The sequence below is a fragment of the Medicago sativa genome, chromosome 4 (genome assembly GCF_051527215.1).
Source record: "Medicago sativa cultivar Bolivia chromosome 4, Bolivia_mono, whole genome shotgun sequence".
Lineage (NCBI taxonomy): Eukaryota > Viridiplantae > Streptophyta > Magnoliopsida > Fabales > Fabaceae > Medicago > Medicago sativa.
Genome location: NC_140752.1, coordinates 63,703,691 through 63,720,035, shown reverse-complemented (window position 1 = coordinate 63,720,035; position 16,345 = coordinate 63,703,691). Strand labels below are relative to the sequence as shown.

At 42.9% G+C, this 16,345-nt stretch overlaps 1 protein-coding gene across 1 annotated transcript; it reads left to right on the top strand.

Annotated features, from left to right (window-relative positions):
* Positions 1-6,948: 6,948 nt before the first annotated feature.
* On the top strand, positions 6,949-9,172 carry LOC146930634 (uncharacterized). The gene is made up of 2 exons (XM_085708311.1): positions 6,949-7,297; positions 7,389-9,172. Exons 1-2 carry the CDS (start codon positions 6,972-6,974, stop codon positions 7,885-7,887), a joined length of 825 nt encoding a protein of 274 aa, XP_085564437.1. The 5' UTR covers positions 6,949-6,971; the 3' UTR covers positions 7,888-9,172.
* The last annotated feature ends 7,173 nt before the right edge of the window (positions 9,173-16,345 follow it).

Here is a 16,345-nt window from a genome sequence, read left to right as displayed (position 1 = left end):
AATATAAGAAGGAAACACAAGTTAAGAAAACATAGATTTATATATATGGAAATCACAAGAACAAGATATAATGTTTCTATGTGTGTACAATGATGAGAAAACCTAGATTACAAGCCATTATATAGTCACTAAGGCCATAATTTCTTGCACTTCAGTAGTGACTATGGCATAAGTTTTGATTATTACATAAAACCTCTAGAAATCAAGAAGCTTAATTGACAAAAATCAATGTAGTCTGGTCTAAGGGTGTACAAATGACGGGTTAGGTCGGGTTGTATGTGACTCGAACCCTATCCTAATTTTAGGTCAGGTCAATTTTAAGACCCAAACTCGCCCATGAACCCGATCAAACCCGATGTGGTTCGAGTCCAACAAGGACAAGATAATACGGAGCGCAAGACTGAGTTTGTTCCAAAACAAGTCACTGATACATACATTTTTTTTAAAAAAAAAAGAATTAATCTACAAAAATAATTGAATCATAGAAAACAACAACATAATAAAAAGGAGCACAATCATACAAAGTACAAACTAACTAAAAGTTGTACCAATATTGTGTTACAAATTAATTAACAATCTGTATTCTATATGATCAAAATAAACGATGCATAAATTAAAGAGTACACTCGTCACTCAAAAAACAATGGTTTGAGATGGTGTGAAGCTGAGTTGGAGAAGCAACGACATGAGACCAAGTCAGAGGAGGCGAGGAACGGTGGCAATATGAAGTGAACGCTAGGTTGAAGTTTAAAATAGACAGTGAGTACTGTGAACGTGAAAGAGTCGTGTGTCTCGATCAAGTCTAAGAGAGTATGTAAAATAATATTAAAAAAACCCTTTATCCACAAATTAAATTGGGACGAGATGGGTAATCTGAGGGTTAACCCGGTCCTTATATTAGTTATGTCCTTGTTTTGTTCCATATTTTTTGTCCTTGTTTTTGTTTTGACCGGGTCAGACTCGTCCCATTGTGTTTGGGTCGAGACGGGTTGTAAGACAGAGTTAGGTTTCATACACTCCTAGTTTGGCTTTATGACCATGTAGAACCTTACAGGCGGTCGTAATGCTCGCTTGTGATTTTCCATCTTCTTATAAGTTATGGCTATGATTTCTGACCTTCTAGCTACGTACTTAGGTTATTTTACATTAAAATTACACTTTCTTTTCATTGAAGAAACTCTTCACAAACATAAATTGTTCTTTAGGCTTAAAGACGTCATAAAATGCATAATTTCCACTATGTTTCATAATTTGTTGATATTCCCTTGATCTTATCCTATATCTGATAATTAGACAAAAAGTAGTAAAATAATACTAAAAATATAAAAAAAATTAATTTATTAATAAAATGTAAGTTAAAATATGTATAAACCTACATTATCAAACTCCCCCATACTTGAACCATTTCATATTCTCAAGCAATTGCTTAGGCAAGAAGTATTAAAAAAAGCGAACACAAGAACAAAATTTAAGGACAAGTGCAAGCATTTGGCAAAGTAAAAAACCAAGGGATCATCAACCTAAGTTCCAAAGTTAGAGTCTTAATCTCCCTGAGTCACAAGTTCTCATCAAATTGGACACTCACCTCACAAGATAACTCATTTAAGCACAAGGTAATTTGATTCCACTTGGTGTTCGTAAAAGACTGATTCCTACCATAAGCTACATCTATTGTTCTTTGAGCCTTGAAGTTTCTACAAAGAACTTCAATTCTTCAACAATTCTTTGATATGACCATGATTCTTGAATCGCAAGAACCAACCTTCATCCCTTCAAAACAAACACCCTCAATCAAGCAATGCGATGAGGTAATCAATTTGTGAGCGTCCTTAATATTATGAGTCACTCAACCATTCAAGATTCTTTTGATCCTTGAGCACTCAACCTTTGATTCATACACACACAATAAAAGAACCTAGGAAATCATACTCTATCTCAAAATCATAATGAATGTCTAAGAGTTTTTAAATAGTAGAATGTAGAAGATGAGTGTGTTGAGAGAAGAGAGTGTGGAAATTGCATAGTTAGAAAAATAGTGTTATTTTACTTATATAGTTTTTAAAAAAGAGTGAATGAATTTGTTAAAAATGAGTAAAACGATTCAATCTAATGAGTGAAACGACTCACTCTATTGACTGAATCAATTCACACAATCAGAGAGATTCATTGAAACGATTCACACCTTTGAGCGGCTTGATTCACTCATTTAAAAACTTGAAAATTCCAAAAAATAAAATGCAGCGAATGTATACCCATTTTCAAAACATACAAGTATGAAATTTGAAAATGAATTGTGATCTTGATATTTTTGGAGTTACTTAGTTACACAAATTCTAAACCTAAAGTTTTGACATCCAATCAAAACCAAAATAATTGCGTAATACTTAAGCCAAAGGTTTATGCATTTACAGAGAATGGTTCTTAACTATTATTATAAGATTGAATGTTTAATTAAATTTGTAATAACTTGATATTTATTATTGTAGATATTTGACATGAATAGGAACCCACAAGTTATGAGCTTTACAAGCGACTTCTTCATAGGCCAAGGGGTAATCGAATAGTTCAATGAAAACCAAGCAAAGATTGTTGTAAGTATATGTGCTATCTTAAAGGAACTAATTATTATTTTTTTTAAATCAAGATACATGAAACCATAATTACAGTATAGAGAAATTGTACAAATTATAATTGTCATATCTACCTTTATCTTTCTTTGAAGTTTGACAATAACATGATTTTCTCAATTAAATATGATGAGTTTTTATCATCTCCGTGCCGCATGACATGCCAATTGGGGAATGTTTGTTGGATATAATTCTACCTTGTATTATTTGCGTAATTGGTAGCATACATACTTTTAGAAAGAAAAGTATAGGTTATATGTATGTCATCATTTCTCTAATGGAAGATGGTTTCTTGTCATTTCTTTCTATCTTTTAGTGTCCCTTTTCTCTTTTCTTCTTATTTTCGGTTCTCTTCTCTCCCTCTCCTTCTTTACACATTTTATTTATTTTTCTCACTCTTACCTCGTATCATTTCTTCCTATAATATTGATGACATGTCATCTTACTATTCTTAGTATGTTTTCAGTCATTTGCAGTAGGTTTTACCAGCAAAATAGATGAATATTAGATCAATTGTCTATGATTTCGGGACATTTGTATTGTTTTCTATATTTGAGTATTCTATTCTTCCCAGAACATAGCAATTTTAGGGTGTTCTTGATGTAATTCACGAAGAAATCATGCAAATCAGGCAAAACAAGACATCTGAAGATTTATGTGGTCTTTGGGAAGATGAAGAATGAAGATTCACGAGGCCTGAGAAGACTTTATAGAGGGAGAAATTATGTTCTCAGGTTTCAAGACATCTTACATTGAAGCAAACACCTAAAAAGGCGAAGAAAACATGCATTTTAGCATATAATTTACACAGAAGCACCCAGGCTCCCACACGAGTGTAGGAAGCCCCACGCGCATGCTAGGGGGCTCCAGGCGCCTGGAGTTGCCAAGCACATGCGCTTGGTACATCTCTTAGGCACCCAGTGTATGGTTGCTTGCGAATAAAGTCGCTTTATGTAACATTTTCGCCCCTAGAAGCTCGTGATTTTACCCCAAGTCAGGTGGAAAATTTTCCTATAAATACTGCTTTCCTCATTCATAATTTCTCGTTCATAACTGGAGCAGTTCAAGATGAAGGCAATTGTAGGGGCTTTTGGAGGAGTTTCATCATCTCCTTATCTTTCTAGGGTATGTTTTTATCTTTTTGTATTTTGTCTTTAGTTACCATGTGTAACTAGATATTTATAAGCTAGGGTTATAAGACGAACTTCTATGTATTTTGTTGGATAATTATTTAATTTAATGTCGTTTATTTAGTTATTTTCTGTTCGCTATTAAGTTTTATTAGGTTTAGTTTATTTGAAAGGAGTGCAACCCTAGTTTAGGTACTTAGGTTGTGACAAGGCCTAATATTGATGCTTATATCTTGATATTTATATCGGCCTATCTAGGAAGTAATTAGTTAGTAACTAGCGAAAGATACCAAAAGAGAGTTGACCCTAGTAGTAAGTACTTATGTGGTATGTGATTATGGTGTTGAACTTTCAATAAGTAATGTCTGGAATATTATTGTGCAATATATGTTTATATTTTTCATATTCACCACCCTACATGTTCTCTATTAAGTGTTGTTTTAATTTAATTTTTCCTTTTAAAAAAATATTGAATAATTATTATATTTTAAGGAAATGTATATATATATATATATATATATATATATATATATATATATATAGTTTTAATTTAATTTTTCCTTTTAAAAAAATATTGAATAATTATTATATTTTAAGGAAATGTGTATATATATATATATATATATATATATATATAGACAAAACCTCATGTGGTGAGGGCAGTAGTCATCGATCTATGGTACAATTAGATAATAACATATACATGAAAGTATTTGGTTGTATCAACAAGAAGGGATATGTATCCTTAAAAAGAAAAAAAAACAAGAATGGATGTATATTTAGAATAGGGCTTCAAGTTGCTTATATTAAAGCATCTACAAATAAAATAATAATAATAATGATACAACATAATCTGAAGAGGTTGCTACATTAAAATATAAAATTCAAGCATTAACAAAACTGTACTTGCAAAAAAGTACGGTAAGGAATACTAGGATTCTAGGGTTTAGACTGATGATTAGATGCCTTGAGAATGCTCTCAAGAGTGGTATTTATAGCCTGCTATGGGCTTGGGCTTCGGTTGCTTGGTTTCCAAGCAACAGGGGTATTTGTGTATTTTGGGGCTTTTGGGCGCTTTCTAGAGGCTTCTAGAAGTTTTAATGAGGCGGCGCCCTTTAGGGGGCGCGCCAGGGCTCAGGAATCTTTCTGAAGGGCGCCCCGGCCTTTCCAGAGGGCGCCCAGGCCTTTCTGGAGGGCTTAGAGCCCTTTTTGAAGGGCTCCTATGCCCTTAGGAATATGATGACGGTCCACAGCCCCCCAAGCACGAGTCTTGGGACAAGGTGAAGTGATGATGTCATGCGAAGAGTCTTTCTGGGATCATTTGATTCATTTAGGAATATGATGACGGTCCACAGTCCCCCAAGCACGAGTCTTGGGACAAGGTGAAGTGATGATGGTTTCATGAAATCCCGCTATGCAGCCAGACTATTTCGAAGGATTTCTCCAGGGCGGTTTACGAATGTCACGGAGACCCCGAGGGTAGATATATGTTCTGAACTTGGAGCGTTGTACTGAGTCTGTCATGGAATGCTTTGACGGAACCCGAGGGTGTTTGTTCTGTGTGCCCGTATCCTGCATGCCCCCTAAGCACGAGTCTTGGGTCAAGGCGAGTTGGTTGGTGATTCGGGTTTGCTTCGTGTATGTTTTGCTCGAAGGAGGTCGCCATTAGGCGATCTCGTATGTTCCTTTTGTATGGCGAGCTCCCCAAGGCGCTCTTGGGGTGTTTACTGACCTTTGACATGCCTTGAACCATTTTATGTCCGCCACGTGTCCTGATCTTAACTGTGCCTGGCACGCTTCCCGAGGCGGCTTTTGCTTCTCCCTTAAAAACGGACTTCTAGGTTTTCATTTCTTCATTTTTCATTTGTCCAACGCTCCTTGCTGCTCTCCTCTTCGGTTCTCTTCACGTTTTGTTTGCCGGTTTATAGCATCTGCAGATCCGTCTCCCACTCCCTCGCAGGTACTTATTGACTTCTCATCCCTTCTTTTTCCCTCTTTTTGTATTTTTATGTTTAGAGCGAAAAACGTTAGTTTAGGAGATGGTTCTAATTAGGGAGTGCGATGGTGAGGGGAAACTGGTCCAACCCGTTGATCCGATTGAAAAAGAGAACTTGAGGAAAGCGTGCCTGAGGCACGCTACCGGTGCTGATGGGATTATCGATTGGGATGCCTATTACGATGGGTTATTCGGGGAAGAATTGTTCAGTGACCTTTCGAGCGAGTCAAGTGCTAATTCGGGCCATGATAGTGATTGTGTGTTTCTGTCTGCCACTTCAGGGGCAGCTAAGGAGGACGAGTGCTGGGAAATTCGTCCGCTTCAGGGGACTTCGCGCGCAGTGGAGTGGAAAAGATTACCTTCTAGGTCACTAGGAATGTCTTTGTTCGCGGAAGAAGTGTTGTTAGAAGAATCCCTTTATGTTGATGTTTCTGCTATGGATTCATTTCGAAGTAAGTTCGATATTTCAGCTACCGGGCGGGAAGAGGACGTGGTGCTGTTGTCTTGTGATCCAGACGAGCGCGTGTGTGATCAAGAGATGGCGGGCGAGGGGGACGAATCTTACTTTGTCTATACCGCCGTCTTAGAGGAATTCGGCGTGAAAATTCCTTTTACGCCTTTTGAGATGGACGTATTGAAGTTTCTGAATGTGGCGCCCACACAGATTTTTCCTAATAGCTGGGCGTTTATTCGGGGTTTCGAAATTCTATGTAAGTCGCTGGGTCTTGATCCTTCTGTCGCCGTCTTTTTCCAATTCTATGGTACCAAAGATGTTAACAAAGGGACCTGGATAGCTATCTCTGCTCACTCTGGAAAGAGGCTCTTTCCCACTTACGCTAGTAATTTTAAGAAGGAGTGGCGGGATACTTTTGTTAGAGTGCAGGGGTCGCCTGGATGCTCGACGTCCTCAGTTCTGGTGAATGGCGAGCCAAAGTTTCCTCTTCGGTGGTCCAGTGCCCCTTTGGCGGTGAAAGGGTATGACTTGGATGCGATGTCGTCCTATGAGCATGAGCTAACTCAATTCCTGGAGAAGGTTCCATTGACAAATATTCATGACCTGTTAAATAGGGAGGGCGACGTTGTCCGCATGGAAACCTATTTGCGTGAGTGTCTTTTAAAAGTTTCGCATTTGCTTTGGTTTTGGCATTTTATTTGATTTACTCACCTGAGTTTGTTCTACTTTGTGCAGGCGAAATGTTGCCCCTTACTGGCGCGGAGATGAGGAAGTATTTGGCTGAGTTGGAGAGAAGTAAGAACCCTGATGGCTACGTGTCCAGCAGTCCAGGGGGCGTTTCCTTGAGGAGGTTGAAGAGGAAGGAGTCCGCTAAAGGTGATTCTGGTGTGATTGAGGTGGACGATTTAGAAAACGCTGGTGGAGGAAATGCCCCTACTTCGGCGGCCTCTCCTTCGTCTAAGAAGGCGAGGACGGGTCGGGGATCTAAACCTAGCAGCAGCCGCCCTCCCTCGGGAAAAGAAATTGGAGGGACTTCTCTGAATGACGACGTGATGGACTCTTTCTGGCATTCCGGGTTCGACATTCGCCGGTACAATACTATCCTTGTTTTCTTAGGCGTTAATTCCTTTGGTCGTTAGGTCTTTGAATTTTAGTGACTTTATTGTTTGATGATCTGGCAGGTATATGAAGGAACAAGTACCTTTTACTAAGGTGGACGTGGAAGCTGGAGTGAAAGCTAAGTGCAGCGACCTGGTGGCGGATATCCATACTGCAGCTTTGAGAACTATGCTTTTGAGCCATTGCTTGGAGACGAAGTATGACCTAGTGGAGAAGAAGCACAATGATGCTGCGGAAGACGTGGAGAAATGGAAACATAAGTCTTCTGGACTTGAAAGCCGCCTTAAGGAGGCGTTGAAGGACAAAACAGCTGCTGAATCCGCCCTGGAGGAAATGAAGCAGGCTAAGGAGGATGCGGAGGCGGAGAAGGACGCGATGAAAGCTGCGTTAGAAAAATCAGAGTTGGCGGTAGACGAAGGGCGGCGGGCTCTAGCGCTATACTTTGAGGACGGCTTTATGCGTGCTAAGGAGCAGGTGCTTTTATTTAACCCAGAGGCCAAAGTTGAAGAGCTTGATCCCTTCAAGATCATCGTGAACGGCGAGTTGGTGGACGATGAATAGTCTTGTGCTTTTTTATTTGTTTTTTATTCGAACTAAGTTTCTTGGTCTGTAACTTGATATTGGCGGCTTCTTAGAGCGCCCTTTTAAACACTCTTTTATTTGCCCGGCGATTTGTGACTTTGGATGTTTACATATGCTTATGTCAGATGCGGTATCTCTTTCCTGTTGTGGCTTGATATTCTGCAAATGTTTAAATAATTTTATGATTTTCTACGTTGCTTTCGATTTCGTTCTATATGTTTAATGCGTCTTCATGAGTTGTTTCTTCAAAAGTGAGAGTTTTCAGTGACCGCGTCTCTTTTTAGATTTAAATCTCTATCACTCATCTGGTACATTTCGTCGCCCTGAAATGTCACGTCGAGACGCCTGGCGTTTATTCTTTCGTCTCTTATTCTGAAGGAGGATTTTGCTTCCCACTCTGAGGGAAGATAGTACACTTCCAACTTTGATGGAAGGCGCCTCCTACTCTGAAGGAGGACTTTTGGCTTCCCGCTTTGAGGGAAGACTTTTATTTTACACTACCAACTCTGATGGAAGGCGCCTCCTACTCTGAAGGAGGACTTTTGGCTTCCCGCTCTGAGGGAAGACTTTTTTATTTGACACTTCCAACTCTGATGGAAGGCGCCTCCTACTCTGAAGGAGGACTTTTGCTTCCCGCTCTGAGGGAAGCCTTTTTTATTTGACACTTCCAACTCTGATGGAAGGCGCCTCCTACTCTGAAGGAGGACTTTTGCTTCCCGCTCTGAGGGAAGACTTTTTTATTTAACACTTCCAACTCTGATGGAAGGCGCCTCCTACTCTGAAGGAGGACTTTTGGCTTCCCGCTTTGAGGGAAGACTTTTATTTTACACTTCCAACTCTGATGGAAGGCGCCTCCTACTCTGAAGGAGGACTTTTGGCTTCCCGCTCTGAGGGAAGACTTTTTTATTTGACACTTCCAACTCTGATGGAAGGCGCCTCCTACTCTGAAGGAGGACTTTTGCTTCCCGCTCTGAGGGAAGACATTTTTATTTGACACTTCCAACTCTGATGGAAGGCGCCTCCTACTCTGAAGGAGGACTTTTGCTTCCCGCTCTGAGGGAAGACTTTTTTATTTAACACTTCCAACTCTGATGGAAGGCGCCTCCTACTCTGAAGGAGGACTTTTGCTTCCCGCTCTGAGGGAAGACTTTTTTATTTGACACTTCCAACTCTGATGGAAGGCGCCTCCTACTCTGAAGGAGGACTTTTGCTTCCCGCTCTGAGGGAAGACTTTTTTATTTAACACTTCCAACTCTGATGGAAGGCGCCTCCTACTCTGAAGGAGGACTTTTGCTTCCCGCTCTGAGGGAAGAATTTTTTATTTTACACTTCCAACTCTGATGGAAGGCGCCTCCTACTCTGAAGGAGGACTTTTGGCTTCCCGCTCTGAGGGAAGACTTTTTTATTTGACACTTCCAACTCTGATGGAAGGCGCCTCCTACTCCGAAGGAGGACTTTTGCTTCCCGCTCTGAGGGAAGACTTTTTTATTTGACACTTCCAACTCTGATGGAAGGCGCCTCCTACTCTGAAGGAGGACTTTTGCTTCCCGCTCTGAGGGAAGACTTTTTTATTTAACACTTCCAACTCTGATGGAAGGCGCCTCCTACTCTGAAGGAGGACTTTTGCTTCCCGCTCTGAGGGAAGACTTTTTTATTTTACACTTCCAACTCTGATGGAAGGCGCCTCCTACTCTGAAGGAGGACTTTTGCTTCCCGCTCTGAGGGAAGACTTTTTTATTTTACACTTCCAACTCTGATGGAAGGCGCCTCCTACTCTGAAGGAGGACTTTTGCTTCCCGCTCTGAGGGAAGACTTTTTTATTTTACACTTCCAACTCTGATGGAAGGCTAGGCGAGTTGATGCGTCGACGCAGCCAGAGCCTTTATCAAGGTTGGCGTTGTGGATCCTTTATCTTTGTTCTTTCAGGGAGCGAATTCTGTTTGCATGATAGAAAAAATGTGGATAGAATCATAGATATGAAAAAGGAAAGGGCGCCTCGTTAAAAACCCCTGCCCTTGCAGGGGAAAAGAGTGCCACCCTAACCCTGTATTATTGATATAGTCAAAATATAAGAGTTGCAGTGGTGATCTTACATCATCCTTATTTGGTACATAATAAAATTAAAATTTAAAAGAAAAAGAATCTAGCTATAATAGTGACGCAGATTGGCCACGTTCCAAGTGCGAGGTACGGCGTCTCCGTTCAGTTCTTCTAACTTATACGCCCCGTGAGCGTATTTTTCTCTGATTCTGTAAGGTCCTTCCCAGTTTGGAAATAGTTTGCCTATTCTGGTTGGGGCGACGACTTGCTTGAGGACTAAGTCGCCTTCTTTCATCTCCCTGGGCGTCACTCTGGAGTTGTACCGTCTAGCTGCTCTGTGCTTGGCTGCGAATTCCCTGATGTGTGCCTGCTCTCTTACCTCATCAATGACGTCCATGCTTACCGCCATACCTACTTCATTAGCTTTTTTAAGGAAAATAACACGTAAATTTACAATAGCAATATTTCCCTGCATTAAAAAATGTTAGTCGCCTGGCGGAATAAGATAGATACCTTCTTCTGAAAACGTATCTCGCCTCCATGTGGGGGTGTCGATTTCGACCGGTATCATGGCATCTGTGCCATAAACCATAGTAAACGGCGTCTCCTTGGTTGTAGAATGGGGGGTAGTGTGGTAGGACCATAATACCTGTACTTATTTTGATCGATGCATTTGTTTATATATAGTATAGTAGCTTGAAAGAGATTTTAAAAGCTTTGGAAAGTTGAGGCGAGAGTAAATTGATTCTGTAAATTATTCATACCTCATGGAGTTGTTCTGCCCACAAACTTTTGGCGGCCTCTAATTTCTTTTTGATCCCGCTAAGAATAACTTTGTTGGCCGACTCGGCCTGCCCATTGGCTTGCGGGTGAATTACCGAGACGAATTTTGTCTGTATCCCTAGGTTCTTGCAGAAGTCCAACATTGTTGAGCTTGCGAACTGAGTTCCATTATCTGACACTATGCACTTAGGTAGGCCGAAACGGCAGATGATCTTCTTCCAGTAGAATTTCTTTACTCTTTCCGCAGTTATCTTGGCGACTGCTTCCGCCTCGATCCATTTGGTGAAGTAATCTACTCCCACTATGAGAAATTTCAGCTGTCCTGGGGCGAGAGGAAAGGGTCCAATGATGTCGACTGCCCATTTGTGAAAAGGCCATGGCGAGTATACAGAGGTCAACTCCTGAGCTGGGACATGCTTCCTGTCAGAGAACCTTTGGCACTTGTCACACTTCTTTACGAAAGTCGAGCTATCCTGAAGCATGGTGGGCCAATAGTAGCCGGCGCGGAGGAGTTTGGCGGCTAGAGCTCGCCCGCCTATATGGCTACCGCAAACGCCTTCGTGTACTTCCAGAAGGACCAAGTGCGTCTCGTCTTCTCCTAGGCATCGTAGCAAGGGAGTCGTGCGGCCTCTTTTGTAGAGTTTCCCAGAGACCAAAGTGAATTTGGACGCTCGCCTTCTGATTGTCTGTTCTTCCTCGTCGTTGGTTGGTGTGAATGATCCTGTCAAATATCTAAGCAATGGCTCCATCCATCCTCCTGTGTTCTCTACGACCTGAAGTACTTCGGCCACCTTCGTATTGGGTGTTGCAACTACTTCCTGGATAACTGTTCTGTTGTTGCCTGGTCGTTTGGTGCTGGCGAGTTTTGCCAATAAATCTGTTCTGGAATTCTGCTCCCGTGGTACATAAATGGCTTCGAAGAAGCTAAATTTCTTGGCGAGGCTCTGCACCTTAGTCAGGTATTTGGCCAGCTGTGTGTCTTTCGTCTGGTAGTCGCCCGTGATCTGGCTTGTTACGAGCTGGGAATCACTCTTAGCTCTTAAATTTTCGGCGCCCATCTCTAGGGCTAAGGTCATGCCAGCTATTAAAGCTTCATACTCGGCCTGATTGTTGCTTGCCTTGAATTCGAATATGAGGGATTGTTCGATGAGAACGTCGTCCGGTCCTTCCAAGATAACGCCTGCACCACTGCCTTTCAGGTTGGATGAGCCATCTACAGATAAGAGCCATACGAAAGGAGGTTGTTCCTGTACTGGAGAGGCGAGCTCTACTACAAAGTCTGCCAAAACTTGGGATTTGATGCTCCCCCTTGGTACGAACTGGACGTCATATTCTGAAAGCTCTACGGACCAGGCTACCATTCTTCCGGCCAGGTCAGGTTTCCCCAGCACTTGCCTGATCGGGTAATCTGATTTTACGACGATCTTGTGACTTTGGAAGTAGGGGCGAAGCTTCCTGGCTGTTACGACGACAGCAAGGGCGAGACGTTCTATCTTCTGATACCGCAGCTCTGCCCCCTTGAACACCCTGCTGACGAAATAAATCGGCTTTTCTCCTGTTGCTGAATCTTCTACCAAGACTGTGCTCATGGCGTTGTCAGAAATCGCCAGATACAGGAAAAGAACGGCGTTCGGATTTGGCCGCTGAAGGATGGGCGGACTAGCTAAGAACTTCTTAATTTGCTGGAAAGCATCTTCGCATTCTGGAGTCCACTCGAATCTCTCCTTTTTCTTAATGGAGGCGAAGAAAGAGAAGGCTTTGTCGCCGACGCAGGACAAGAAACGAGAAAGAGCGGCGAGCCTACCTGTGAGTTGCTGCACTTCCTTGATGTTGGTGGGGCTTCTCATGTTGATGATCGCCTGGCATTTGTCAGGGTTTGCTTCGATGCCTCGTCTTGTTAAGAGGAAACCTAAGAATTTTCCCGCCTGCACTCCGAAAGAACATTTTGCTGGATTCAGACGAATCCTATACCTTCGAACCTGGCTCAATATCTCCTCCAGATCTTCAGAGTGGCTGTATCCCTCTTTCGTTTTTGCGACCAGGTCGTCAATATACACCTCAAGATTTCGTCCTATCTGCGCGGAGAACGCGGTGTCCATAGATCGCTGGAAGGTGGCGCCTGCGTTCTTTAGACCAAAAGACATGACTTCATAGTGATAATTCTTTGTGATGGTAATAAAGGCCGTTTTTGGAGCGTCCAGAGGGTCCATCCGTATTTGATTGTAACCTGAATAGGCATCCATAAAGCTTAGCGTTTTGTAACCTGAGGCGCTGTCGATCAGGTGGTCAATGTTAGGGAGAGGATAAGGATCTTTGGGGCACGCCATGTTTAAATCCGTGTAGTCTACGCACATTCGCCACTTCCCGTTTGCTTTCTTAACAAGGACGGTGTTGGCTAACCATGTGGGATACTTTATTTCGCTGATAAAGTGGGCTTCAACTAACTTTTTCACTTCCTCATCAACTGCCTTCCTTCTTTCCTCGCCCATCTTCCTTTTCCGCTGTGCTATCGGTTTCACGCCAGCCTTGATAGATAGGTGGTGGCAAGCAATGTCGGGGTCCATCCCTGGCATTTCTGACGGATGCCAGGCGAAGAGATCCAGATTCTTCTTTAGTAGCTCGATCAGGGCGACCTCCTCTTCAGGGGATAGTGACGTGCCAATCTTTGTTGTATGGTGGGCTTCTGGTCCGATGGAGACTTCTTTTAATTCTTCAGTGGGTTCTAGGCGTTCTTGCTGGAAGCCTTCTCTGGGATCCAGATCGATCATGTTAACTTCGTGCGTTACCTCACTACTTGGCTTCTTTCTGGTCTTTTGCAAACGCAAACTGTTATGATAGCATTCCCTAGCGAGTTTTTGATCGCCTCGAACGGTTCCAATCTTTCCAGAGTCAAGAGGGTACTTCATTACTAGGAACTTCGTGGATAAGAATCCGCCCAACAGGTTGAAGGCAGGGCGACCTATGATGATGTTGTAGGAGCTAGGCGAGTTTACGACGAGGTACCTGACTCGAATGGTTTTGGCGTGAGATCCGCTTCCGAAAGTTGTCTTTAGGGTGATGTATCCTCTCACATGAACCTGCTCGCCCGTGAAGCCTGCCAGAGTTCCTCTGAAAGGTTGCAGCTGCTCTGGGTCTAGCCCCATTCGATCAAATGTGTCGTAGTAAAGAATATCCGCAGAGCTTCCTGGGTCTATCAACACCCGCTTCACGTCCCACTTGAAGATTTGTAAAGTGACGACCATGGGGTCGTCGTCGTGGGGTACTACGTCTCGATAATCTTTGGGCGTGAAGGACACCTCTGGTTCGTGCTTCTGATCTGTCTCTTCATACTCCTGGCACAACATTACCTGCCTCACATATTTCTTTCGCGACGAACTCGACTCCCCTCCTCCGGCGAAGCCGCCCGAAATAGTGTTTATGGCGTGTCTTTTTTCGTCGTTCACTTCCTCCTTTTTATGATCCGTTTTTTGTTTATTCTCGCCCCTTCTGTCCCTGACGTATCCTCTTAGCTTCCCACTTTGTATCAGTCGCTCGATTTCTTGGCGAAGATGAATGCACGAGTCTGTGTCGTGTCCTCGTACCTTATGATATTTGCACCATTTGTCTTCATCCCTTCCCATGACGGGGCTGCGGGCTGGCAAGGGCTCTGGGATCAGCCTTGCTTCGAAGACCTCCTTCATGATACGCTCTGGCCTAGTATTTAAGGGCGTGAAGTCCCTTTGAGAATACGGATTGAACGGTCGCCTCTCCGGCCTTCTGTAGGGGGCGCGATCTCTGCCAGCTGTTGGTTGATAAGGTCGCCGCTCTGGATTGTTTGCGCGTTCCTTGGCGTCTCTGGCCTTCTTTTCTGCGTTGCTCTCCTCGCCCTTGATGTAACATTCTGCCCTGGCTATAACTTCTTCCATGGAATCCGCAGGTTTCTGGGCTAGAGACTCGTTGAACTGCCCTGCCCTTAGTCCGTTCTGGAAAGCTCCTACGAACACTTCCTGGTTGGGGTTGATTACCTTGATGGTTGTATCGTTGAACCTAGCCAGGTAGTCTCTGAGGGATTCATTATGCCCTTGTCGCACATTGAAAAGGCTAGTTGCTGGGACCTTGCGATGTCGACTAGCGGAGAACTGTTGTATGAGTTTTCTGGTCATGTCCTGGTAGCTGAGGATGGAGAAACGTGGGAGATTCATGTACCAGCGTAAGGCGGCGTCAGTGAAAGTACCTGCTAGCAATTTGCATTTCAGAGAATCGGGAGCCCCGACGACCGCCATGCGTGTATTGAAGGCCGTGACATGCTCCATGGGGTCGTTCTTTCCGTCGAAGGTGGATAGGTGGGGCGGCTTGAAGCCCTCTGGAACTGGTGCGTCCCAGATTTCAGTGGATAATGGTTGTGGTTCTGGGTCATCTAACTCGCCATGGTGTGATTCTTCTTTCTCCTCCAGTTGTTTTTGTTGCATGGTCTCCATTGAGGCCTGAAGGGCATCGTTGTGATCCTTCAGTTGAGCGAGTTGAGTTCGCATGGATTCCAACTCTTCGGCTGTTGCCATGACGAGGGGCTTTTCTCTAAATCGTACGTGAGGTGCGATTTAGGTTGGTCGAAAGGGGGTTAGGGTTTCTAAATCGCAAAGGAGTTTTACGATTCAGAGGTCTAGTTTGAGGGTTCCTGAATCACGATTTGCGATCCCGAAACGTGGTCAAGGTTAGTTTTACCTGTTTCCCACAGACGGCGCCAACTGTACTTGCAAAAAAGTACGGTAAGGAATACTAGGATTCTAGGGTTTAGACTGATGATTAGATGCCTTGAGAATGCTCTCAAGAGTGGTATTTATAGCCTGCTATGGGCTTGGGCTTCGGTTGCTTGGTTTCCAAGCAACAGGGGTATTTGTGTATTTTGGGGCTTTTGGGCGCTTTCTAGAGGCTTCTAGAAGTTTTAATGAGGCGGCGCCCTTTAGGGGGCGCGCCAGGGCTCAGGAATCTTTCTGGAGGGCGCCCCGGCCTTTCCAGAGGGCGCCCAGGCCTTTCTGGAGGGCTTAGAGCCCTTTTTGAAGGGCTCCTATGCCCTTAGGAATATGATGACGGTCCAAAAACAATTTCAACAAAAGAGTCTTGAAGAAGAAAGTATAAAACAAACATTGAATTGATGCTAGCGAGTGTTACTAAAAGTTATGTTACGAATGAAGGATAGGATGATACTGGCATGGAAGGAGAGGATGATAACATCAATGACATGGGGGAATATAATACGGATGATGATCATTTCATCAATTATATTCATATTTCTATAGTAATAACTTTATTTTTAAGTTGTGGACATTTTTGTTATGACCAGTTGTTATTTAACTATATTTTGTAAATGTATTGTAAGAATCATATTTCTTATGAATGACATTATCAGTTCAAATTTTGTACATTATAATATATAGATAGGCTGTGTTATGAATGATGAACAAATTTAAAAAACAATTAGATTTGGAGATGGAATCATATATCTCTGCATGCTGTTAGCATTAGATTTTTCTTTCTAGCAAAATCTCGTATTTTGGGGAGAAATTATTGTAACATGTACTATGTCTTTGATTCCGTCTCTTTTTTTTGGTGGTCGGGGTTTGAACCCCTGACCTTG